The following is a 26,517-nucleotide window of genomic DNA, read 5'->3' as shown; positions in this document are numbered from 1 at the left end:
TCTGACACATAAATACCTTGCAATGCCGACTACAAAAGTGCCATGTGAACGTTTGTTCTCACTTCCCGGTGACATTGTAAATAAGAAGCGGGCAGCATTATCTCCCGTAAATGTAAACAAAATTGTTTCTCTTAGCAATTGGCTGAACAAGAAATAGGACTGAGTGAACTTGTAGGCTTTGAAATTTTACATTGTTTTGCTTTTGAGTGCCATTCTGTAACAAACATCTGCATTTGTAAGTTGTGCTTTCACAATAAAGAGATTGCAGTATGGTACTTGTATGAGGTGAATTGAAAAAATACTATTTCTTTTGTTTATCATTTTTACAGTGCAAATATTTGTAATAAAAATAATATAAAGTGAGTACTGTATACTTTGTATTTTGTGTGGTAATTGAAATCAGTATATTTGAAAATGTAGAAAAACCTCCAAAATATTTAATACATTTTAATTGGTATTCTGTTGTTTAACAGTGCGATTAAAACTGTGATTAATCATGATTGATTTTTTGAGTTAATCTCATGAGTTAATTGCGATTATTTGACAGCCTTAATTATGATATAAAAATAGTTAGGGTTATTGTCAGCAGGACAAATGGAAATGAAGAGCAGCAAGCAGGCAGATGTTGCTATAAGCTTGTTTTGATTGCCGCGGTATCATTGGGCAGATACATTGACAAGTACCATCTTCTGATGTGTTTTTATAATCAGTTTGATAAACTCAGCATTTCATGTCCTGTGTATTGAATTTTGATAAACCAATTAAAAGCCTGCAAATGGTAACATGTGATTCATTCCTTCCCGTGCACCATGTTCAAGGCTAGATATTTTTTTCTAGAAAAGTATCCTGCAAGCATATCCCAGTGGGAGATTTTTTTTTTTCTTCTTATTGTATGCAGTGTTGCAGCCATATTACTCCCAGGATATTAGAGGCAAAGTGGGTGAGGTAATATTTTTTATTGCACCAACTTCTGTTGGTGACAAAGATGAACTTTCGAGCTTGCTCAGAGTTCTGTTATTTACATGCATACTCAGAGCTCTGTGTAAGCTCGTCTCTTTCTCACCAACAGAAATTGGTCCAATAAAACATATTATCTTTCTTGTTATGTTGTTTCTCTAATATTAAAGATGTATCACTTTCTGCATCTGTGATAAAATGTCTGTCATTAGGAACAGATTCTGATCCCCTTACTACATGAGGAGTCTAGTAGATTTCAGTGGCTTACTTGTGGTGAAAGTTTTGATATATTTACATGTGTTACAAGCCCCTGAGAGGGCACCATTCAATTGATTTAAATCTGGTTTTAAATGATTGGTTTATTTTAAGTCAATAAGTAATCAATCTAAACCAGGTTTAAATCAATCAACATATACGTTTTTCACTAAATTATTTTTAAAAGTACATCCATCAATGGAAGATGTAATCCAACCAGGGAACTCAGCCCATGAAAGAGGCCCTACAGCTTCATTTTTTAATCAAAATGTTTGTTCTATGATGAAAAATTTCAGGTTTTTGGCTGAAATGTTGAAGCTTTTCATGAGGATTTTTTTTTCTGATGAGCTGTAATTCAGGGTCCTGCCTGCTTGTTTTGGTAACAATATGAGTTTATTCCTTTTTTCTCTGGCTCACATTAGAGAGCTTGCACAGAGTGATCTGGGTTCTAATAAATTCTGTGGTTGATGCATGGGAAGGGTTACTGAACAGTTACCCCTGTGCAAACCCATTGACATGGATTACGCACGTGCCAGTGAGGGCATAACCTGAAGAACTGAGTTTGCACAGACCTCATTGAGGGCATCGTTTTGCCTGAAGGAACCTTTGTTATAGGTGATATCAAATGACTTAGCTTCTCTCTCAGAACTCAAGCTGAGTTTCCATGGTTAGAAAATGGAAAAACAAAAACAGCAAACATTTCCAAGATGCCGTTTTGACCATTTCTCAGAGTAGAAGAAATGCACTTTCTTTGATCCACTTGTCAGAATGCCACAGTTCATCACAGCAAAGGTGAAATAGAACTAGCTGCAGATGGCTCCTACTGAATCATTTGGAGTTCTACTCACATCTGAAAACATCAGCTGTATTCAGTTTTTAATGGTTAGCATTATGTCAATGTCTATAAAAATTGTATACAGGTACAAGTCATTTATTGTTAAATTTACCAATAGGGGAACTTCAAAACCCTTTAAAAAACATATTTTTTTTTGGTAGCATCGCCCACCCTGCTTGAACACGTTTCTTGAAGAAGAGTGTGAAAATCAAAAAGGTCAGAATCTTTGTAGAAGTGCAGAGAATTCAAGCAAATGATGACAACAAAGAATTAAAACTCTGGCCTGAAGTCAATGAGGAAAAATCAAAGCAATAGCAACAAGCAAAACTATTTCAATCAAGATGCAATTTCTGAAACCTTAAAAAGACAATTGTGGCTCCCCCCCCCCCCGGCTAAATTGAGCCCTGGAGTGCAACCCTGACAAGCAAAACTTCTTTGCTTTCTTCATTTCTTTTAAACTTACTTCATTTATCAAAAGCCTGGCAAAACAGTAAAACTCAATGAAAACAACCTTTCCTTCCCCCTTATCTCCACCTCCCTCAAGAGGTCCCCCAACCAAACAAACACCCACACCTTGATTCTGATAATAGTTGCATTACTTAATGGCAAATCTCGGCTGTAACTAGTGGGTAATGAGTTACCTCATTTGAGAAGAGCAGAGATTTGGGTCATTAGGTCCCTTCCCACCCCCACTATCTGTTGTGTGTATATTCTTTTTGAAAAATACATTAGAAGAACACCATTAAGGTTGAAAAGTCAAGTACTCAGAAGTCAGAATTAAATTGTCTCACATGCATTAGGATAGTCTTTAATTCCACGATCACATACTGCAGCTTCTCTCTCCCTCTGAGGATACGCCTGCACTGCAGTCGGAGGTGTGATTGCAGCATGTGTAGCTATACCAAGACAGCTTTGATCTAACCATCATGCATACTGTTAGCAACGAAGCCATGGCAGCGTGGGCTCAGCGCAGACCAGCTTCCTGAGTAATTACCTAGGGTCCTGGACAGGCTTGTACAGCTCCTGCTGCCACAGCTTCACTGCTCTCAGTAGGTGAGCTACCTAGATGAAAGCTAGCTTGGGTATGTGCACACATGCTGCACTCACAAATACCAATTGTAGTGTAGACATACCTTGATTCTGCTGGTGACTGTCAGAAAACAGAGTCCAGCGACCTCTAGGGCAGGGGTTGGCAACCTTTCAGAAGTGGTGTGCCGAGTCTTCATTTATTCACTCTAATTTAAGGTTTCGCGTGCCAGTAATAATTTTAACGTTTTTAGAAGGTCTCTTTCTATAAGTTTATAATATATAACGAACCTATTGTTGTATGTAAAGTAAATAAGGTTTTTAAGAACATTTAATAATGTTTAAGAAGCTTCATTTAAAACTAAATTAAAATGCAGAGCCCTCCCAGACCAGTGGCCAGGACCCAGGCAGTATGAGTGCCACTGAAAATCCGCTCATGTGCCACCTTTGGCATGCGTGCCATAGGTTGCCTACCCCTGCTCTAGAGTAACCCTATTTCTGTGCTAAATGTAAAGATAGTGGGTTGGATTTTCCACAGCGTTTAATTTCAGCGGGACTTGTGCTCCTCATTCATTTAGGTGGTTTTGAAAAGCCACTCACTATAAGCAAAGGGAATGAGCGGAGCAAGAATTACTGCATGTCTTCAATATACAGTGTGATTAGCTCTTACATGTGGGAGAATGTGTCACATATTCTCATAATCCATTTAGACAGCTATAATTAAGAAAGGTAGTTAACTAACGAGTGGCATAACTAACAAGCGACACAGAAAAGTACAGTGATATTGGCTTATGATAATCTTCTGATACCTAATCTGGTTATTTCATGTCTGGAAAAATGATGGCAATGTGTAAATCCATTCCATTTTCTAAACGAGAAGCAAAACATTAATCGTCTTTCAAAACTAACAAACTCTCTTCTGCATTTCAGGCCACTCATCTGATAATCTCTTCCTGGGCATGGAAGACTGGTTTGAATAATTGCTATTATTGGAGGAATTCCCTGGGTAATGATCTGCTTTACAAGCAGCTCTGACTAGATAGAATACCTGCCAAAAACTGAGTTTGGTTGATCGCCTGCCACAAAGATGGGTGATGAACATAACATGTTTATCTTACTTGGATCTGAACAGCTACAAGGAGGAGAAGTCCTTCTGATGTGACTTACCCTCTAAGCAAGTGGGAATGTCATTCAAATAAATGAAAAAGTGATTCAAAACTGATAAAAGGAAAATACTTTGTTCATACAATTAATTAAACTGTAGAACTCAATGCCACAGGATGTTTAGGCCAAGAATTTAGTATAAGATTGAAAGAGATAACAATACTATCCAGAGTTAACTTTTTCACTAGGAGGGTGGTGAAGCACTGGAATGGGTTCCCTAGGGAGGTGGTGGAATCTCCTTCCTTAGAGGTTTTTAATGTCAGGCTTGACAAAGCCCTGGCTGGGATGATTTAGTTGGGAACTGGTCCTGCTTTGAGCAGGGGGGTGGACTAGATGACCTCCTGAGGTCCCTTCCAACCCTGATATTCTATGAGTCTATGATTCCTTCATTGTTCTATTTCCTCCCCCTCCCCCTCCCCTCCTTCTTCCGCATCTTGGACCACAGCTTCCTCTCATCACCAGCTGTTGGGATCTAAATTTCTGTCCATTTCAGAATACTTAACAATGGTATTTAGGTACTTAAGAATGATGTCACTGCCCGCAAATGGAGCCTTGAAGGAGGCCTCCTTACCTATTATTAATTATAGAAATAAAATGGACTCTTCCTTCAGCATATTTCCATCAAGGCAATTATAATTTGCATTCTCTTAGAGTGCTTTATATGTATAGGGTGTGATGGCAAAGTCCTAACTCAGATGAAACTCCTTGGCTTTGGTGGAAGTTTTTAACCTGAGAATGGAGTACAGCATTCTGCTCACTATGCACTTTGCAGAAGGCTATCAGATTTAGATGGAACTCACTTTATGAGTGTATATTACTGGTGGGGAATTAATAACACTGTGAAATAATATTAATATTTGTAGATCCTGTGCTGTTCTAGTCAGTAAATTTTCACTGTAGACATTTGTTGTACCTTGCTGTATTTCCATCACTGTGGTTTGACCTTTAAAAGCTTTTAGAATGCTATTGAAGGATATTGGAGCCAGCTGATAAGCCGAAGATAGATAGGCCAATCTTAGCCTTCAGTGCACGATGTATCACCTCTGTTTAACCTGGCTTAGTTTAGATGTCAGTTTTTTTAATATCCACCATCACTGATGTAAAACAATTTTATGGAAGATCCTTTTTGGGAAAAAAAAATCTAGTATCAGAAAATGCCAGACCTTTGAATTTATATCCTTGCTATGATTTACCTGTCAGGGGTTTTGGCGTAGCAGTTCTAAAGCTGACGTTGTCTCAAATTAAAATGCCAAGGTATAAAATATTTGCTCATTTCACAATGCTAATTGGCATATACAGCATATGTGTCAGTGAGACTCAGAAGCACTAGTACTGAATAATAGAAATGTTTGGCCAGGTAGCAGTCTGAGGGAGAACTGGGGAAGTACATGCACCAGGCCTGTATATACAAATACTCACCGTGGATGAATCAAAACAGGAGTACAAAGTGCACTAGGTCTGTCCAGAGTTCAGACTCAGGGGGAGCCTCGGGGTAGTGTTTGTGCAGGGTGTGGGAAATGCAGCTCTTAAAATAAAGGAGCAAAGAAATTAGTTTATTACACGAAGTAAGAGAAGAGATGCGAAACAATGTTCTTTTTGCTGTATATTTACCATGTAGGTCACTGGGTTTCTGTCTGTTTAGAAGGTGTCATATATTCACATGGCAGTTTATAAATAAAGAACAATAATATAGGGAAGGATACATTATCTACATACATATCCAAGGAAACCTAAAGGCCAAGTTGAAAAGTGAATCTTTGAGTGGCCCCTCGAAAGATTAAATTTTACCATGTTAGACTCGCTCTCTACTGTGATTCAGAGTCTCAGATCCTCTCATCAGTGTGTATCTTGCCAACCCCCTTATGCATCTCTTTGATCTACTGAGTGATAAAGAAGTCTAAGGAATCTAGGTTCACACACTGAAGGATTATAAGTCAGGAGTGTAGCAAGAAAAGCAGCTAACCAGGTGGTATAAGAGGGGTAACTTGATCAAGTCCACAGAGGAAGCTGGTGTGAGAATTGGGGCTTAGAAAGCAAGATTCCTTTACTTTTTAGGCCTATGCATTGTCCAATAGCTCAGTCAACTACTCACTCAGTTGAGCTGTTTGGCCAGAAGCAACAATGGCTACTTAGTGCAGATGGCTGGCAGTGAGGAGAGAGCCTTAGTGCCATCAATGGCATCATAAGTAGCACAGCCTTTTCACAGTCACAGATTGGCCTTCAAACCTCTTCCTAACCCTTCCCCAAAAGACCAAACCCCTCCCCCAGTAGTAGGCCAGCCTCAACAATCATCTTACCCTTGCAAAGATACCTTCCCAACAAAAAAAGGCTAGAAGTTGAGCATCCAATGCTGCAAAACTCTTACCCAGGTGAGACCTTGAGATCAATGGGAGCTCTCATGTGAATATGTTCTATCAATATAAAGTACCTTTCCCCAGAAAAATTAGTAGTTGAGGTTAGCCTGGGCATTCATGGTGTATGGCCTCCAAATCAGATGGTCTAATCTACTGCTGCAGGCCCCAGTGCTAGTTTGGATTGTAAACATCTTGGGTCAGGGACATTGTTCTCTTCTGTATGCTGAGTACTATCCACACCTCTGGCACTGTATAATGCATAATGAAACCTCTGGGGACCTTCCTACATTTTAATAATGGCATAAAAGTTATTTGATTTATTTTACAGTATTTTTGAGTTTGTGGGCTGATATTACACACTCTTCGTACCAGCCAATCACTTGTCGATTTATATGTGGAACGACAAATTGAAATATAAGAAAATGTTATGTTACAGAAAATGGAAGATCCATCAGTGACCACTCTCCATTGGGATGTTGGTTTGCTTGTGGTCTTGTTCTATTTTTGTCCTGCTGGTTGTGTTTGTTTGGTCTTGTCTTTTGGGTTGTGAGGCTGTGCAATGCATGACACAGCCCTGTGCTGTCAGCTGCTGCCTGCCAGTAGCAGCAACTAAGCATGGGAGTTCTAGCTATGCCTGACTTGGGGAAGCAGAACAGTCGCTGTTGAATTCAGCCTACTCTGTGCTGGTGAGATGGATACATTTCTGGTCTGTCCAGGTGTCTGGGAAATGTGTGAGAGGATTGGGTTGTACCCTATTTTCCCCCGGTCCTTATAAAGGGGACATTGTGCTTGAGCTTCCCCATGACTCGTGACTCCATTCATTTGAAAAGCTGGTGCATACATCTAGTAGACAATGTCTTGTATATGGAGTCCAGTTGCTTTTCTGAGGCTGAAGAAAGGCTGACTATTGGTCTCTACTGGTGCCCTCACTTGTTCTGAGCTGGGAGCCTACAACGAGGATAGTTTTCTCGGTATCTGTCACGGACAGCATCTCCCCTCTACCGTCACCTTCATATCCCAATCCAAAGCTCCAGTCACAGATAACCAAGCATGACTTACTGTATTTTATGTGTCTGTGTCCCCTGGGGCATTGTGATGTTCAGTGTTCTCAAATACAGCTAGCAAAGGAAGTTATCAAATGCTTTCTTACGGTCTGTCCTGCTTCAGAGAGCAATGGCTGAAGTAGCCCTTTTTTTGTGGCATGTTCCTTTTCTGTGACATTTCTCCAGCAGTTCATAGGGGTTAGGTGTATTATAAATGAAGAGAGCCTTTGCCCCTCATGCTCTGATAACATGCATGCCAGGCATCTGGTGGCTTCTTTTATTCCATTTGTCTGTGTACGGACTTTGCATTGCTTCCTGTCTACTTATTGGGCTCCATTCCCAGTAGCATCTGAGTGTCTCTCAAGCACCACTGAATTTATCCTTCTCTTCCTCATCTCTCATGAGTGTGATGAGCCTCATTTTACAGATGGGGGACTGCAGCACAGGTTAATTGACATGCCCAAGGTCATACAGGAAGCCTGGGGCAAAGCTAAGAATTGAGTCCACATTTGCAGAGTCCCAGTCCAGTGCTTTAACCACAAGACCCTCTTTTTTTCCCTTTCCTCTTTTTTTTCCCCCCGGCAACAGACCCAAAGCAGTGCACAGAACAAAATATCTAGGTTTGTGCCCCAATCATTGGATACCATGTCATCATCTGATAAGGTGCTTTATGAAAATCACAAAGGCCATGCATGCAGATAGAGCCAGAAAACCAAAATAGCCTGGTAACCCAGAAAGGCAGCAGAATTTTCAAAATGTTATCCCCACCCAAGCCGCTTTTGAAAATTTCAAAGGTCTTAAGGGCAGCCAACACTGAGCACTTATCTTTTTAGGCTTCATATGCACCCACTTGGAAAATCCTGCTGCAAAAGAAGAACTTACAATAAAAGACATGGAAAATAATTACCATCTTGGAGAAAGTGATTCATTCGGTCACAGTGCATAATAACATCACCTGCTGCTCCGCTGTTGCAATCCTTGAACTGCTTTCACTGCACAGGGGGAGGAATGAAAGGCAATAGAAAGTATAGCACATTCTGATTAGTAAGCTGATGTCTCAGCACCAGATCAATATCTGAGTCCACAGATAGGCTAGTTTTTATGAGGTCCTTAAAATATATAAAAAGGCAATGTAGCATAAAAATCCTCTAAAACCACAAATGTGTCTTGTTGATGATCCCCTTTCCCTGTTTTTTCTTTCCTATTTCAGGGGATTTATTATGGGAAGCTCCTTTTTCTTTTCTTTTGTAAAAGTACATCTTATAAGGGTTGCTAAAGGGACATCAAGATATAGGATCTGAGAATATTTTTATTTCTGCCTCTGATTATAAAGGGAAGTAGATCATACAGAAGAAGAGATCCTTCACTCTTACCGACCCTTCTTGATGTTAGTTTGTAAAGGCATTGACAAACGTCAGAGTCAGGTATGCAAAATTATTTTGACAGTCTCACACACAAGGCTGATGTTTATTATTCCTAGCTAGATTGTATTTGATGGGGGAGAAGAAAGATGTTGAACAATGGGTGTGTGATACTCACTGTAAAATTCAGGATGAGACTGAATGTGCTATAACAGCCGTACTGTGACCTTAACAAAGTATAGTGGTTTTGTTCATAGGAAAATCAAAATGCTGAATGAGTGCAAATTTGAGTATTATACTGAGCTGAAGATGTAAAAAAGAAGGAATGTTCACACTGAAATTGCATATCACTGTTATTTCTTGTGGTATCATAGCACCTGACCAAGTGAACGTGGGATAACAGGAAACGAACACTGAACGCCAAGGTATGGGTCTACCAGACGTGTATTCTGAACATGCTGTTGTATGGGGTGAAACCTGGACCACCTAGAGAAGGATAAACATCTTCCCCAAATGCTGTCTTTGCTGTATTCTACATTTCTAGTGGAAAATCAGAGTTCCTGATGCTGAAGTACTTAAAAAAGCGAAAGTGCCAGGTTTAATCACTATTCTCAAACACTGTTGCCTCCATTAGCTTGGTCATCTGCACTGGGATGGACACTGGATGCATTCTAAAGGATCTCCTGTATGGAGAACTTGCTCCAAGGCTGCTGGGCCAACTCAAACTCAGGTTCAAGGATGTTTTCAAGGGGGACTTGAATGCTTTTGACATCAACACAGCAACCTGGGGAGATGCAGCTAGCAAGGGGTCACACTGATACTCTGTGCTCCACCAGGGAGTCAGAGAGGCTGAAGGGAGATGGTCGAGAGCGTGGAGAGGAAAGGGCAGCAGATCTTAAGTGCTACTAGTGCACTGGTGTCATCCTCTGTCCTGGTACCCTACACCTGTGCTATTTGTGGCAAGAATTGTCACTTGAGAATTGGAAATTTTAGCCACTTCGTGATGCTGCAGCATGACACACAGTAACTGAACTACTTTGGCACTTCAGCCACCGTCTTTCAAGTGGTCCGTTGCCAACTGCTATAGCATGAAGGAGCCCTAGTCATGGGCCAGGACCCCATTGTGCTAGACACTGTACAAGCACACAACAAAAAAGACACTCCCTGTCATCTTAACATACACATGAATTCATTTTACCCTTCTTTTCCTAATAAGCACTGCTACATTGTGATATGTACTCGCCTTTGTGTGTAGACAATCCAATATGAGGTAAACTTGTTTCTATCCTTAAATTCCATTACTCTCAATGAAAGTGAAAGCATTGAAGATTCAGGCCTGTATCGGTGTCATGGGGTTTTATTAAAACATTCTAAATGTTAATGTAACTATGTTTCAAAAGGCTTATTTTACCATGAAATATCCTGACTTGTTAGGCCTGCAAAGATTATACTGAGAGTTGTCCCATATTGTAAGTCGTATCTGAAGGTTTCTGACTATGCATTTTGTTTTGAACCAATAAGTGATGTGTAGCTTCTTTCCTCTGAGTATCAGGAATCACTCATTGCTTTGTTGTGCATCCCAGGTGGGCCCTCTCTAAAAAGTGGATCATCTCGGCAATTATTCAGGGAGAAGTCTGATAATTTTGTTGAACTCAGCAGTTTGGAAATTCATAAGCAATTCTCAGCATGAACAAACTGCAAAATGCATTTCAATAGAAATTTTATAATTGCAATTGACCTTTTGAAGATTATTTGAGATGGCATCCATCTTGCTAAAAAAGTGAGATCATTGTAAAAAACAGCAGTATGAAGCCCATTGTAAAAGTGAAAACTTCCAGGCAGCTGAAAAACAGATATGTTTTTGTCTCTTGAAGGGCATCCTATTCCCCAGTGCATGAGCAGTACGTTGGAAGGAACAAAGGTCCAGTTTAAAACAACATTTTTGCCCCAGTGATGTTCACAAAGGGCTCAATTCTGTATACCCGTATGTAAGCAGACATAACTTGTATGAGTAAGGGTTTGCAGATTACAAACCACAATATGAATAACCAACAGAGCATTCACAGTTACCATGTCCAATGGATGGTACCCGATCTGTACTGGGGCAAAGAAGAAAATATAGGACTGAGGCAGGAGACCAGGGTTTTATTTCCAGCTCTGTTACAGACTTCTTGCATATCCTTGGGAAAGTGGGAGCAAATCAGATCTTTAATCTTTCTGTGTGCCACCTCCATTTCTTCATCTGTCAAATGTAGGGTTACCATACGTCCGGATTTTCCCGGACATGTCCGGCTTTTTGGGCCTCAAATCCCCCTCTGGGGGGAAATCCCCAAAACCCAGACATGTCCGGGAAAATAGGGAGGGAGGGACCGGCGGTGCGGAGCCGGGGGCTGGGGCTGGCGGTGCGGAGCTGGGGGTGCTCAGTCGGGGACCGGGCCCAGCCGGGGGCGGTGGTACTCCGCCCGAGGCCGGCGGTGCGGGGCCGGGCGGTGCTCAGCCCGGGGGCCAGGGGCTGGAGCCGACGGTGCGGGGCTGGCGGTGCTCGGCCGGGCTGGCGGTGCTCGGCTGGTGGTGTGAAGCTGGGGGCCAGGGCCGGCGGTGCAGAGCCGGCGGTGCAGAGCCGGGGGTGCTCGGCCGGGGGCCAGGGCCCGGCGGTAGAGCTGGTGGAGCGGGGCCGGTGGTGCTCGGCCGGCGGGAGCCAAGCCGGGCGGGAGACACCGGGTCCAGAGTCTCTTGGCCTAGGCCGGCCGGCTGCCAAAGGGAGCCGCTCGGCCGGGGGGGCCGTACTGGGCCGCGTCCCCCCTCCCCAGCTTGCCTGCTGCTTCAGGCTTCCCGCGAATCAAATGTTCGCGGGAAGCAGGGGAGGGGCGGGGGGTGAAGCATCCAGGGAGGGGGCGGAGTTGGGGCAGGGTCGGGAAGGGGCAGGGCTGGGGAAGGGGCGGAGTTGGGGTGGGGCTGGGGCCTGTGGAGTGTCCTCTTTTTGGACACTTAAAATATGGTAACCCTAGTCAAATGGGGATGGTAATACCTACTTTACAGAGGTGTTAGTCCAAATCCATTAACGTTTATAAATCACTTTGAGAGCCTTTGAAAAATGATGGTGTTGGGTTGAAGGCACAAGACTGGTACTCAGAAAATCTGGGTTCATTTACTGACTCTTCCATAGGCTTCATCTGTGCCCTTGAGCCTTGGATTTAGGTGTCTAGCTTACAGCAGTTTGAAAATATTGCCTATGTGAGATAGCAAATGCCATAGAGAATCAGTGTCAGAATAGGTCCCTTGCTGTCAGTCTTGTGCTTAGTGCACTAGATCTTGCCTGCTCCTCAGAGGAGAAGCTGGTTCTTATATCAGTAGTGGAATTCTGGTCAGAATTGTCGTCTATAGGCTGTATCTGTGACGTGATCTGGAGTCGTCTCAAAAAATCAAGGGATGTATTACTGTTGTGTGCTGGAAGGCAGTGACTCTGAAAAGGACTTTAGAGATTATCACAGATAACCAATTAAACATGAGCTCCCAGTGTGATGTTGTCACTAAAGGGGTCACACGATACTTGCCTATATTAACAGGGAAATATCAAGTAGAAGCAGGGAGATAATTTATCTCTGTACATGGCATTAGTGAGACCAGTACTGAAATACAGAGCCCAGTTCTGGTATACACTTCAATTCTTATAAATCCTTTTAGAAGTCTGTGTTTAAAAACAATAACAACAAAACCCTTTTGATGAGATTGAAGGAGCTCAGTCTGTTTTGCTTACTAAAGAGAACTTTCACAGATAACTTGATCTCCATCTATAAGAAAGGAAGGATGGTCCGTGGTGAGCGAGCTAGTATGGGACTTGGTTTGATTTCTTGCTCCACTACAGGCTTCCTGTGTCACCTTGAGCAAATCTCTCTGTGCCTCAGTTGTCCAACTGTAAAATGGGGATGCTAGCACTGCCCTGCCTCCCAGGGTTGTGAGGATCAATACATTAAAGACTGTGAGATGCTCAGATACTAAAATAATGGGGGCCAGATATGTACCATGCATAGACAGATAAAGTACCTATGCAGGCATACTTAATCTGGCAAATAAAAACATGATCAAATCCAGTGACTGGAAGCTTAGTTCAGAAAAGTTCAAGCTTTAAGAGATAACGCTTAATAGTGAATGTAATTAACCACTGAAACTATTTTTGCTTAAGCAAAACAAAAACTCTCAGTTGTTTTTATTTGCAAGGTTCATATATGACCCATTTTCAGTTTAATTTTTTAAAATCCGTGGTTTGATTGAAAACATTATTGAAATGATTGTTGACATTTTTCCTAAAAACGGTTTATTAAATGAACTTATTGATAACTATTTTGATATGTCCAATTTTAAAAGTTGATAGAACAATTTTTGCAAAAATGATCTTTTTTAAGAAAGTTGACCATTTGAGGCTATTTTTCAATTTAAATTTTTTGTTCCCAAAACATTGGCTGGGTTATATAAATTAACATTACATTCTCACATTTTGAGAGTCACTCCTATACTAGTTATTTGATATCTATCCTTTCACAGATTGGAGGGTTTGAAATATTGGAAGGAAGAAACGTACATATTGAAAATGCAGTTTGATCAAGATGAAAGAGCTATCGCCTTAACTATTAAAAGTAGCAACATAGGGTTTTTAATTTTTGTGCATTAAAATGCCAGTCTGTAAAATGTTGGCTCATTTCACATAAATATGCTGACCATTTTGAACATGTGCCATGTGTTATGGGGCAGGTCAATAGAAGCAGTATTAAATAAAAGTAAAGTCTGACTGGGACCGCTGTGTATGCATAAGGATTGTACCTGCAGAGAGTTACCCTAGTTAATAAATCCAGGACTATGCTATTCCTCCTGACCTTTCTAGCGCAAAACTCAGGAGGAACATGCATTTGTGGGGCGGGGGGATGGGGGGGTGCGTTGTTCTGTGGGTGGGGAGGCACTGATGTATGTGTGGGGGTATGTGAAATGCAAATCTTGTTGAAATAAAGCAATTTGTTTAATATACGAAGTAAGAGACAAGAAGAGAGATTGTTAGTTTGTTAAATATTTACTGTTCAAGACTTACGTTTTCCTGGAAATACATGTACACATTTGATTTAATTGTTAGTAAAGTGCCGTAAGCGTATATGGTGGGGTTTTGTTTTTTTCAAACACATAGAAGGACTAAGTCTTTGCCTGCTTTGTATAGTTTAGTTTATAATTCAAACAGAAAAGACATGCCAGGAAGTAATCACAGTTCAGTAGCAACTCTGGAGTCAGTGAGCAGTATTAAAAGATTTCCCAAAGGAAATGGATTTTGAAGGAGAGAAGACAGGGTGTTGGAGAGAGAGATGCTAGAAGCTAAAAGAACAAGTAAATTTGAGAATGGCAAGAGACATAGGGCAGGTCTGCACTACCCACTTAAGTTGATTTAACTTACGTTGCTCATGGGTGTGAAAAAGACACTCCCCGAGTGATGCAAGTTACAGCAACCTAAGCACTGTCCACACCGGTGCCATGTTGGTGGGAGAGCGCCTCCTGCTGACATAGCTTCTACCTCTCGCAGAGGTGGAGTAATTATGCTGACTGTATTAGCCCGAAATGGTTCGTAAGGTGTTTACCTTCTGAGGCCGCTGAGAAGATGGGCTTATCTGCAGGCCCTTCCCCTTCCCCGTATCTGTTACTGGGATGATTAAAGATGAAACTAACAGGGTAAGGTGCAAATACGGTAAGATTTATTAGACCAATTTGGTCTTAAAAGCAGAATCCTTGTTACAAGTAATAACAAAGCACAAGCAATAACAAAACACAGGTAAATACAAATAGCTCAGTTGTTAACAGCAGATGGAAATGGACTTAAAGTCCGGAGCTCACAAACCTGATACACTGGGATAACCAAAAGACAATAAAAGGAAACTACAGTACCATCTCTCTGCTTGTCCTAGACACAAACCCCGCCTGTCGAAGGGATGGACCTCGACTGTCCCATGGAACGAACCCTGACCACGACAAATTTGTTTCTGGAATCCTGAACAGAACCAAGGAAGACTGAAGATGCTGGAGCACAGGAACAGACACGATCACCGAGTAAGTGGCTTCTCTCTTCTTCCTTCTGTCTTCCGTCTCCTAGGTGTCGTCATGAGTGGTAGTGTGTGGACTTGCGGGTGAAAATGAGAATGGGTGCATGCAGTGTATGACACCGATAGAACCTGATACCATATGCTATAACCCTGGCCTAGCTGGACTCCTTCCACAAGCTGATAATGTGGGAGAGACTGGCTGCCTCTAAGATGGACAGCCCCAAGCAGCAGTGAGGCTGCCACCTAAATAGTCTGTGGTTGCTAGGCAGACTATGCAGTCACATGATTCTAACCGCTCCTTGCCTTTTCCCGCTCTAATTTGAAAAAGGCAGGGAGGAGGGGCAGGAAGTTCTCCATGAAGGAGGGCATCCAAAATGGCGTCCTCCTTGTTGTTTTTACAAAACAAGATGGAGACTAGAGGAGAAATATACCAAAACAAGATTTTACCCCAACAACGGGAGAGTGCTCTCCCATCAGTATAGAGCGTCTTCACCAGATGTGCTACAGTGGCACAGCTGCATCAGTGCAGATGTGCCAATATAGCACTTCAGGTGTAGGGCCTGCCCTTAGGCCCTGTCTAATGTTTGGAAAAATTATCTGAGCAACCCAGTCTCTTTTCACTCTTGCAACCAGTGTTGGAAATTGCTTAAGTGCAGGTGGGGAAAATGGCGGGAACAACAAATAATGAACTTCTTTTCAATTTATTTCTAATTTCAAAATTGTTAGGTTCCTGTGTCGAATTTTCTCAAACTGAGATACTTTTCTCCTTTCTTTATTTTGAACTGTTTGTTCAAAATGTCAAAATCAGAAAAAGAGCTGACCGTATCTAGGCAAAATGGTTTTCTGCATCATCACAGAAAGTGTGATTGACATGATTGATTTGTTTTTCCCACCTTCACTGGCATTTGAGCACTCAGTGAGTGGGAGCTGTGGGTGTGGGAGACGCACTTTGCTGACAGCAGTTTCCAGCAGCAGGTTATTGATGGGCCTAAAGGAAGCAAATAGGAAAAGAGATCAGGAGAAATTCAGAGTGAAAGTGGGATGGTGGGGAAAGGCAAATTCCACCCTCCTGCCCTCATCTATTAAAAGTTTTAAGGATGAGGAAGGAAAGGAGGAGAGATTTTAATGAGCTCTAAATAAGAGGACAGGTTTAATCTCATGCTAAAAGATAGCTTCTCCCGTTACACCACTAGCATTGTTAGTAACCTAGTTCAGTACAGACCCGGAAGGAAAGGAGCTCTGGACTGAATGGCCGATCCCATTTCCTACAGCACCTTACTTTACCTGGATGTCTCCTGTCCAAGTATTATAATGTGTATTGGGGCCTGATTCTCATTTACTGTAACTCCACTTTACACTACTGCAGCAGGGTGGAGGGGCCTTGAAGTTGAGGGTAAGTGTAATTTATGCCCAGTTTAACACCCCTTTTCACTGCAGGAGCTGTGTAAAGCGATATTTGTATAAACGGGGAATAAGATCCTGGGTATATAATTGCTAATTTGGCAACTGTGCAGTTGTGCTTTAATGAGAAAAAGAAACGCACTGTGTGTATACAGTGTGAGTGTCTGAATGATAGAGTCTATGAGCAGAGTGCTTGCCGAGGTTATTTTTGTGCAAAATAATCAAGCTTTCACTGTGCCCTGTATAGACCTTTACAAGGATACAAACAAGAATCTCAACCACTTATTAAAAAAAAAAAAAAAAGCTAGTGGTGTCTGACACTTCCAAAAATGGTCTTTTTTTATTGCTGTTCACCTTGTTAAAGATCCTGGGAATAAATATGATAGATATAAAGCTCTCATCGGTATACACATAGATTTCACGCACAGCTTTATGTGCTGTAGAGTCATAATTGCAGAATAACTGCATTAAAGTGTAATCAGTTATTTCCCTGCCCTCCCCACCTCTTGTCTCTTCTTTTTGAAGGTGGTCTATTCCTCCACCAAATAAGGCAATAATACATATAAAAGCCAAGTTAAAGGTTACCTCCCCCCAAACCCAAAAAACCTAGGCCAAGATTTTCTGAACAGTAACTAGTCATTTTGGAAGCCTCTGTTCCGGGGGAGTAGCCTGATTTTTTCAGAGGATGGGTGCTCAAAACTATCTGAAACTCAGGCCTTTTTACAATGTCTGCTTATGGGCACCCACATAGGGAGACCCCTAAAATCACCAGCCACTAGAGCTAAGAAAATAATTGATTTTTTTCCAGTTCAGTTGCTGCCAAAAATAAAAATTGTAAAAAAAGCGGTTAGTTTCCAACTGAAAGTGAATGTTGGGTTTTTTTTTTCCTTGCTGAAATGAAAAAACTGGGGAAAAAATGCGCAGGAAGAACAAAATGTTTTGAATTTTGATTCGAAATGACCCTTCCTAAATGAAATGTTGATTTGAACTGACATTTTGTTTTGAAATTGGTGATTGGAGACCATGACTAAATGAACTGTTTTGACACTTCCAAAAAAAAATTCAGTTTTTTTTCAGCCAAAACTATTTGCCTAATTCAAAGCAAATAGTTTCGCTGCCCCTTGAAATGCGTTTGTTGCCCAGCTTTATCCATCTCTTTTGTAAATCTTTGTTTTGGTAGTTATTTTCCACAGAGGATACAGTAAAAACTGAATCCTCATCAGATGAGGAAGAGATTCAAAGTTCTCTGAGAGACAAGAGAAGAATTCCATGAAAAGAGACAGCAGAAATGTTTCCTATAGTTAAGTAATATTTTTACTTTTTTTGTGTGTGTCCTATAATGTCATCTTCATACAAAATGCTCTATTGTGCAGGACTTCTTGTTGGCTTGATATTTTTGGTGAGTGTGGTTTGGGACTAGTTGTAAATTTACAGGCAGGTTCGGGATGGGGAAAGTCTGGAGTTCAGTTTTTCTTGTGTGTTTCAGCTTTTACAGGAAAAAACTATGACTGTAGAGTAGCATGCAGACTGGTAATAATTGGCAGTAATTGTTTTGGAATGGTTTCCTCCTTCAAAGAGAGAGAAAGAGGGGTTCATGAAGCTGGAAAAGCTTTGAACACTAAGAAGGGTTTTATTTCTTAACCTTTCCTCTATTTGTGGGTGGCCTACACTGAGCTGTCAGGAGCTTTCTCCATGTGTTTTCTCTCTCTTTGATCACTGCAAAATGCACAAAATAGGTTGCTTTTAAACTTGTGTCCATGCAGTTAAATGAACTGTTTTTCCCCCCTATTGATCTGGCATATTCTTTATCAGTGGCACCTACGCAAAATGCTCGTTTCACAAAACATTAAACTACTGGGTAATAGGGACCATAATTATGTTGTGTTGCAGTTGTCACTGAAGGGTTGAATTCCTGTCACCTTGTTAGATGAACTCTGGGGGAGAAGAAGTAGACGCTGATACCCCTGCCCTCGAGATGCTCAAATGGGAGACAACTGCACACTTTTCAGAAGCAAAATACACACATCCCTAATATCCCCACTTCATACAAAACTTGCAAGTGTGCTTATGAGAATGGGGCACTGATCCATGATGGGGGCCCCTAGATGCTATCCCAAAACAAAGAAATAATGATGTAAAAATAAAGTGTTCTTGGGGAAAACAAATATAATTCCATTTCTCTTCCCCTTTTTCTTTATAAGCATGGATGCAGCCCTCCATTTGGGGATTTATAATAGGCTATGGGTGGGGAAACATTTTATGTGAACCACTTATTGAAATATTACTTTTTAAGAAGCTAGCTTAAATAAAATCTTTGACTGAGATTTTCAAACCCAACTAGGCGATTTAGCCACTTTCGTCCAGCTTTATCTTCTTTAGATGCATCTAGTAAATAGATAACCACTCAATTTTAGGTTGAAACTAATGGAAGTTGTGTCTAAATCCTCCAAGCTGGCTTGGAAAACCTTAACCCATATATAACATAAGTGCCATAACACTCGGCCAAATAACTTATGCAAGTTAATAAACTGCAGTTGTAGAGAACATTGGAGCAGCTTGGAACACAAGGGCAGTTTAAGCTTTCAGTGTGTATTGCAATGGATTTGGTGAGCTACAGTTTATTTGTGTATGTGTCTCTCTGCTTCAGGGGGGCTGGAACAGTTTGTATAATGGAGGTGCTGAAAGCCACTGAACCAAATTGTAAACCTGTATATGATGGAAACCATTTCAAGGCAGGGCCTGCTGCCATACCCCCATACCTATGCTCTGCTTTTCAGAACACACATTGGGCACTTGCTACTTGTGACAAACTGTTATATGCAGGTCTATGATTATAAACTCTATAGCGTTTCTTGATGGATTACAGCTCATAAACAATTCTTTTTCCAAAATGTGTCTTTCCATTTGGTTAGACTAAAGATAACACATCAATGTACTGAAGTATATTTTCTCTTAAGATATCATGCAGTTTAATTAAAATTTTTTCATTTCTTTTGACATCTGAAATATGAGTTCTCTTGTGAAAAGCGACTCTTGATTACTGGGCACAGACTCTGACGGGGAAGATATAATTCTCTCTGCATACAGTAGAACTCTCATCTGTTCGGGGTTTTTTTCTCCCAGCATAACAGATATTCGTAACATTATATAGCCACCCTTTGCTGATATCAGCTGAAGCCTGTGCGCAGATCCCTGTACCTGCATTGACTTCAAGCAGGGACAGCCGTAATGTATTTTGGAGTGGTATCAGATAAACCTTCATAAAAGGTTATGAACAGACACTCCTTGAAATTCACCTTCCCCAAACCCTTCCTTTCTTGAATTAATAAAAGGGAGGGTTAAAACCATCTGGCCTAATTTGGGACCCAATCAACTACTGTGGATGTGAAAGCTAGATTTGAGTGTGTTACTGGGTTGTCATTCCACTGGGGAGAGCAGGTGACAAGTGGGGAGGTGGAAGAAGGAAAGTCCAATTTTTTAAAAATATAGTCCACTATACTATATATAGGGCACCTACTTGTGAGTAAGGAGATGTGCTATCCTGGTTGTGTCATACAGACGTCTCCATCTATGGCTATGATCGCCTCCGTTCTTCCGCTTTTTGATTTGTTATAACCTGAATCATCCTGGTGAACCCTCCAAAGCATATATTTAAATTAGAGGTTAAAAGACTTGTAAATCCAGCTACTTCTGTGCCTCTCTCCATCCCTCATGGCTTAAATGGGTCTATGCATATGCAGAGGTCTGCCCAGGCAGGATTCTGGCTGTCTTCTCTCTTCTTTCTGTATGCATTGACTAGGCTTAAAACTCCTAGTTTATGCTTCCACAAAGGCATGCTTCAGTGGGTGTATATACATGGCCTTATTACTTTAAAGCATGAATCCATTCAAATACTTCTTGGAATGCTCCTGTCTCACACTTGTCAAGTAACCTCTTAGCTTTATTAACTTTTCCAGTTTTATTTTCTTTCAAGGTGACTAACAAATAGATTTACCAAGGATCCAGAGATTTTAAAAGTATGAGCTTGACTGCCTAAATAAGCAGGTTAAGAGGTTCACATCCAGCACAATAGTTACTGAGAATCTGATCTTGCAGGTTTTGCATATCCAAATTGCCTGGTTTGGGGATGTCAAGTCCCACTGCAGATTGCTGGACCCCACTGCCTGCAGTGACCCAGCAGGCATTATGCTGGTGATAGCAGAAACATGTTCTCCTGCTACAAACTTGAGCAACTTACGGGGAACAGCAAACGCTTACTGGATAGGATGACCAGATGTCCCGTTTTTAAAGGAATAATCCCGTTTTTTGGGACTTTTTCTTATATAGGCGCCTATTACCCTCTAACCCCATCCCATTTTTTCACAGTTGCTATCTGGTAACCCTACCACTGGACCAGTAGAAAAACTGGGGAAAATCTTGCTGTCTTTATTCAGGACTGCAGCTGAGATGGATATTTAAAAATACCAATCCCTCAATTATATTAAACTCTACTTACAATTTCTACAAGCATCTCTAATTGGCATTCAGTGTAATAATTAACATTGTTGGAACTAAGCTGAAGAAGTATACTTCAAAGAACTGTTGAGAAGGACAGACTTCATGGCTGGCTTGGGGTCGGCTGGCACTGCAATTGGGGTGAAATTCAGCCCTTGGACAGGCCAATACAAGCTCTGTGCATCACTCAGAACAGAGGATAACTGGGATTAATGTTACTGCTCTGTAATTTAGATTACAGAGAAACAGGAAGGAAAACATCCTTTGAATTTTTAGGCCATGCTCCTTGCTCTCCTTGCTGCAGTCAAGCAGCAAAACTTCTCAGGCTGTGCAATTTTCACAGTAGCCTCTAAATTGTCCAACCCTAATTGCATAACTTCGTTTTTGCTCAATACCTGGCTTGCATGTGTGACTACTTTGGGTCCAGCCTAGTTACTGAGCAAATGTAAGGGCCAGATCCTCAACTGGTGTAAATCAGAATAGCTTCATTGAAATAAATGGAGCTACACTGACTTACATCAGCTGAGGATTTGGCCTTATGTTTTCATATGTGCAAAATTTGTCCCAAACTGCATACCCCCAAAAACGTACACAATCTAGACAGTAGTTGGTCTAGACAATATTTGGTGCTGCTATGGGGGCAGAGGACTGGACTCGATGACCTCCCGAGGTCCCTTCCAGTCCTAGAATCTATGAATCAGTTATAGTGAGCACATCTGAACATTTTGGACTTCACAGTGTTGATGGGTAATACCATAGGTAGTTATTGTATGACTCCTTCATGGTTTCATCCATAGCTCACAAAGCACTTTGCAAGAAAGTGAAGTATCATCATCGCCATTTTACAGATGGGAAAATTGAGGCACAAGGTGATGTACTGACTTGCTTGAGGCCACACAGCAGACAAGTGGCAGTGCTTGGGAATAGCAAACCAGGGCACTTTCAGCCCAGTCCAGTTCCCTACGCATTGGGGTCTCGGGATGATGATATAGAAAGGGGAAAAAAAAGAAGAAACAAACCACTGAAATAAATACATGATGAAATTTCCTTTTGTTTAAGAAAATATTTCTTTAAATTTCAGGATGGGTTTTTTGCGTTCTCTCTCTCTCAGTTCTAGTAAATAATATTGTAAAAATGCTAGACAGTCTCCCTGTCAGTTGGCATTAAAAGGGACATTATTGCTTTCTTGCACTGTGGTTTTTTTAGTGCCTTAATTACAGTAAATTGGAATAATTAGAATGAAATTATATGAACCCTACAATTCCCCAAGGCCTTTGTGCTGCCTTTTAGTATGATAATGAATGTTAAGATAAATAATTGATATATTCTGACTATCTCGAAATTTTTACAGCAACTTTTTCCCCCTTAATTTTCTTTTAGAGAGAAGCTGATGCTTTCAGAATGAAATATAATATGTGTAAAGTTACTGTCCAATGAAAGAAGTTAATTAAGCTTTTGGTGAACCTTCTTGCAAATAAAAAAAAATAGCAACGAGCAATTTCCTGATAATGGATGAGCGTGTTAATATAAAATTGACTTTTTGTAAAACCATTCTCACTTACTTAAATATTTAACTTTTTACTTGCAGAGTAAAAAAAAAAAAAGTGCTCACAAGATAAAATGATCTTTAATACAAAGGAGTCAAATATCAGAAGGGTTGTAGCAACTAATGCTTCCTTGTTTTCAATAAGGAAGCTGTTTTAATTTAATTCATATAGGCAGAGTGGTAACTAGACATTGAGTGCTTGAGTCTTGCAAGCATATTTGCTCCCCGGCCATTTTTTTCCGTCATTTGTCTGCCCTATTTTCCCACCCCTGTGGCTTTGCACCCTGGGCCGCCACCCAACTCACCCCATCTTGGTCATGGCCCTGCTTATAGGTTCTTGTACCGCCCTCCTCCCCATAGCATCTGAGTGCCTTCCATTAGTGCATTAAGCAATGTGATTAATATAGGTCATACATGGTGTGTTTTTCTCTCTCATGCTCTTTTCAGTATGGGGAACTGTGTTTGCAGCGTAGTGTTTTGGTAGGGTTTTTATTTTTGGCATGGTTATGTTCTATTTACATTCAAGAAGGCAAAGTCAAAAGTGTACACTGCACGGAGAGCGGAAGGTGGCCAGATTTGTGGAAGATCTGTGATGTTATTTACATATTAAACGTGGAGAGAAAGTTTAGCTATTGGCATAACCCCGCTGTCTTCATCCCTGAGTTCAGGGGAAGTGTTCCCAAAGGAAGGACACCAGGAACCAGGCCTCACACTATAATGACTATTTATACACAGCTTGAGAGATGGGTATACATTGTATAAAAATGTAGAGCTAGATTGTGACTGTTTCTTACAAGGGGTAGGGAAAATAACAGGAAGCATGGAAGGATCTCATCCACTTGGGCAGTCCAAGCAAAAAGACTGAGATTCTCCTGGGAAACATGTAGTCTCAAAGGGGAGAGGAGGAAGTGGAGCCATGGGTCCAGCCCTCTCATCAGGGCCCAGAGTCGGCTGAATGCTAGTGTTCAGGTCTGGTCACTTAAAGTGTAGAGCATAAACCAATGTGGCTCGTAGATGGGCAACAAAATGGATGTACTTGCAGGGAAGGCTTTCTATATGAGAAGACATTGCAAAGATTAGGAGACATGAAAGTGAGGAGGCTAATAAGAGGGGTCATGATAGAGGAATATAAATTAGTGAATGGGAATCTATCAGATGATCCTGTTCACTCCTTCTCATAGCATAAGAGCAAGAGGATTCCCAATGAAATTTTAAGGCAACCAATTAAAGAAAATTATTTGTATATGCTTTACCTTTGGGACTCATTGCCACAAGGTGGTGCTGATGTCCAAAATTTAGCTGGATTAAAAAGAGACTAGCTATGTATATCGGTAAGGAGAACATCCACAGATAAATTAGAGATGATAAAAATTGTAAGGGATACATGCCAACCACTAACTTTCTGGGTTTAGGAAGAGACTTCACTTTGGGAAAGTTACTATGTAATTGTCCATTATGGGGGCTGAAGCCTTCCTCTGAACCATTTGATCCTGGCTACCATCGCAGGCAGGACATGTGACAAGACGGACCACTGATCTGGTTTGGTGTGGCAATTCTTGTGTTCCTGTTCTTACCTTAAACAAATGCTTAAAAGAGTAAATTCAAGCTGAAACACTGGCATCATGTGCTTTCTAACCTCTTTGTTACTCCAGGATCCTGAACCTTCTTTTGTGTGCTCAAGGCCAATTCAGCTGGAATGTACCAAACTGGCAAAGGATTTGAAAGTTTTTAAAAAAAATGTTTTTGAACCGCCCATGTGTTGGATAGAAATGGGCAGGGGTGAAAGTAAGCTGGTACGGCCCGGTACGGCGTACCAGTTAAAAAAAAAAAAAAAAAAAAAAGTGTGGCGGCATACCGGTAAGAAAGTGTCTGAAGCATTCAGTACCTGCTTACTTTCACCTCTTTTGGCTACATAACAGCTTGAACTCGGCTCATAAAAGCCTGTAAAGTCAAAACTCACTCTGTCACATTTCTCTCCTCCCTCCTCCTCTGGCCAGGCTGCGGAAGGCGGCTAGACTCGACGCTTCACCCCCGTCTCGCACTCAGCAGCGGCCGCAGCTCCTCTCCAGCTTGCGGCAGGGAGAAAGGGGACTGGCTGACGGAGAAGCCCAGGGAGCGCCTGCATAACAGCTTAAACTCAGCTGTGTCTGCGGTTCAAGCCGCAGGATTAGGGGCCATTTCTGGCATCCCTTGTTTGTTTCACAGTGTTGGTGTGACCAAGGGGCAGTTTTTTTTCTGCCCTGGATCCAAGACGCAAATACAATCAGAATCGGGGACCATTTCCGAGTTCAAGTCTATCCCACCCCATCAGAGGATGGATGTAATGTCCAAACTGCTTGCAGATCCTCGTTGAAATATTACTTTAAAAAAAAAAAAAAGGAGAACCTGGTGGGAAGATGTGTCATGATGATCGGGGCTGATGTTTGGCAAAGGAATTTTGCTAAAGCAATGAAAGAATTGCAGGGAAAGCAATTAGCCTGATGGACAAAACCACAAAGAGATTGGAGGGGGGAACTGGATATTTAGGGAGATTATTGTGCTACCTTTGAAAGAAAAAAATAGTTTCCATTCCACCCGATTTATATATTGAATTAAACACCTGAAATGTCGTTGGGACATTCGGGCACGATCTCAGATCTCTTTCTGTTTTGTCTCAGTGTCCTGTGGCTGCTGAAATTGACAAATTTTTCTCTAAGTATCTTATATATTTCATGAAGGCTACTCTAGTTGTCCTTCATTCACTTCTCTTTCACCCTACTACTAGCCACCCACTGGTGCCCCATGCGTCCTTTTATGTGCCTGGGAAATTAAACAATCCTTGAGATCTGTTAACTTGCTAGGAAATAGGGAGGGTCTAGGCGGGGCACTGGCGGGCATGGCGCAATGCAGCCCCTTGCCCCCTGCCGCCTGGCTGGCTGGCTGTGGCTTTTGCCTCGGTTACTTACTCCTTGGCGGATCCAGCCCAGCACCAGGTGCAGCGGTAGCTGCTGGCTCTCTGCAGGCAGCAGCCGGCGAGGGCTGGTTGTTGGGGTCACTGCTGGTCAGCAGCAGCTGCATTGTGACACACATACGTACATACTGTCCTTGTGCAAGCAAGCGGCCACCCATTCCAGCGGCCGGCTGCATTCTCCAGGTGTGCAGCCCGGGACTCTGGGGTGGGGGGAAACTGTGTTTCTGCAGCTAACACCTCAGGAACTTCTGCAAGAGGCAAGGTCTGGCTGGGTGCTGCCAGCGCATCTGTGGGTGTCCAGCTTTCTTAATGGTGTCCTGCACCCGGGGGGCTGTTGGTCCTACAGTGAAAAGCTATCTCTTTTGAAAGATCCATCCATACTGTACAAATATATACATTTAGAACACATATGGATCAGAGAGAGAGATATAGATCTGTCAAGCAAGATAAGACTATTTTGTTTTCACAGGAAGATGTTCATGTGATTGTTCAAAACGTTAGCTTTTGAGTGCCATACTGCCACATGGTAACTGTGCGGGCTTGCTTCTTATTGGTCAATTCTTGTCAGGCGAGCAATTTACAGTAGGAGGACAGTAAGTGTGGGGAAAAAATGCCGCCTAAGATGATACCCATTAGGGTCTGTTGAAAGTGCATGTTTAAATGTAAAAGTGAGGAAATGGGGGATTGTCAGTCAAAAAGAACAGCAACAAATGAAGAAGCTGAAACTAGTCATCTACAGGAAAAAAACACTGACACTTTTACACCTTTGTCATGTGGTGAGCCGCAGCCACCACAAAGAGAGGAGACAAATGAAACTGCTGAATTGCCGGGTAAGAAAACTAAGACCCCACCACCATACCCGTCTGTGTGGTCAAAAATGCAATTTGAGGAGTTCAAAAAGAAAAACTACTGGCTTTTTGCTTCGGGCAGTAAACTTGGGTCACGGTATGTCATGATGTTTCTGATTTGAAGATGCATTCTGCAAGGGGGATTAACATCTCTCCAACCTTGGCTTCTTGTGAAATATCCTTGTATAGAAAGAATAAAGAGACAGAGC

General features: G+C 41.7%; 1 protein-coding gene across 1 annotated transcript in view; it reads right to left on the bottom strand.

The window, feature by feature from the left end:
- The window catches only part of LOC117879644, a 106,902-nt gene extending 81,335 nt beyond the window's left edge, over window positions 1-25,567 (bottom strand). Inside the window, 1 exon segment of the mRNA XM_034774917.1 lies at window positions 25,456-25,567. Coding sequence (XP_034630808.1) covers window positions 25,456-25,567 — 112 coding nt within the window.
- Window positions 25,568-26,517: the final 950 nt, after the last annotated feature.

Source organism: Trachemys scripta, chromosome 6, assembly GCF_013100865.1.
Source record: "Trachemys scripta elegans isolate TJP31775 chromosome 6, CAS_Tse_1.0, whole genome shotgun sequence".
Classification (NCBI taxonomy): Eukaryota; Metazoa; Chordata; order Testudines; family Emydidae; genus Trachemys; species Trachemys scripta.
Note: the sequence above shows the minus strand (reverse complement) of the source record. Positions and strands in the feature narration are given on the sequence as shown.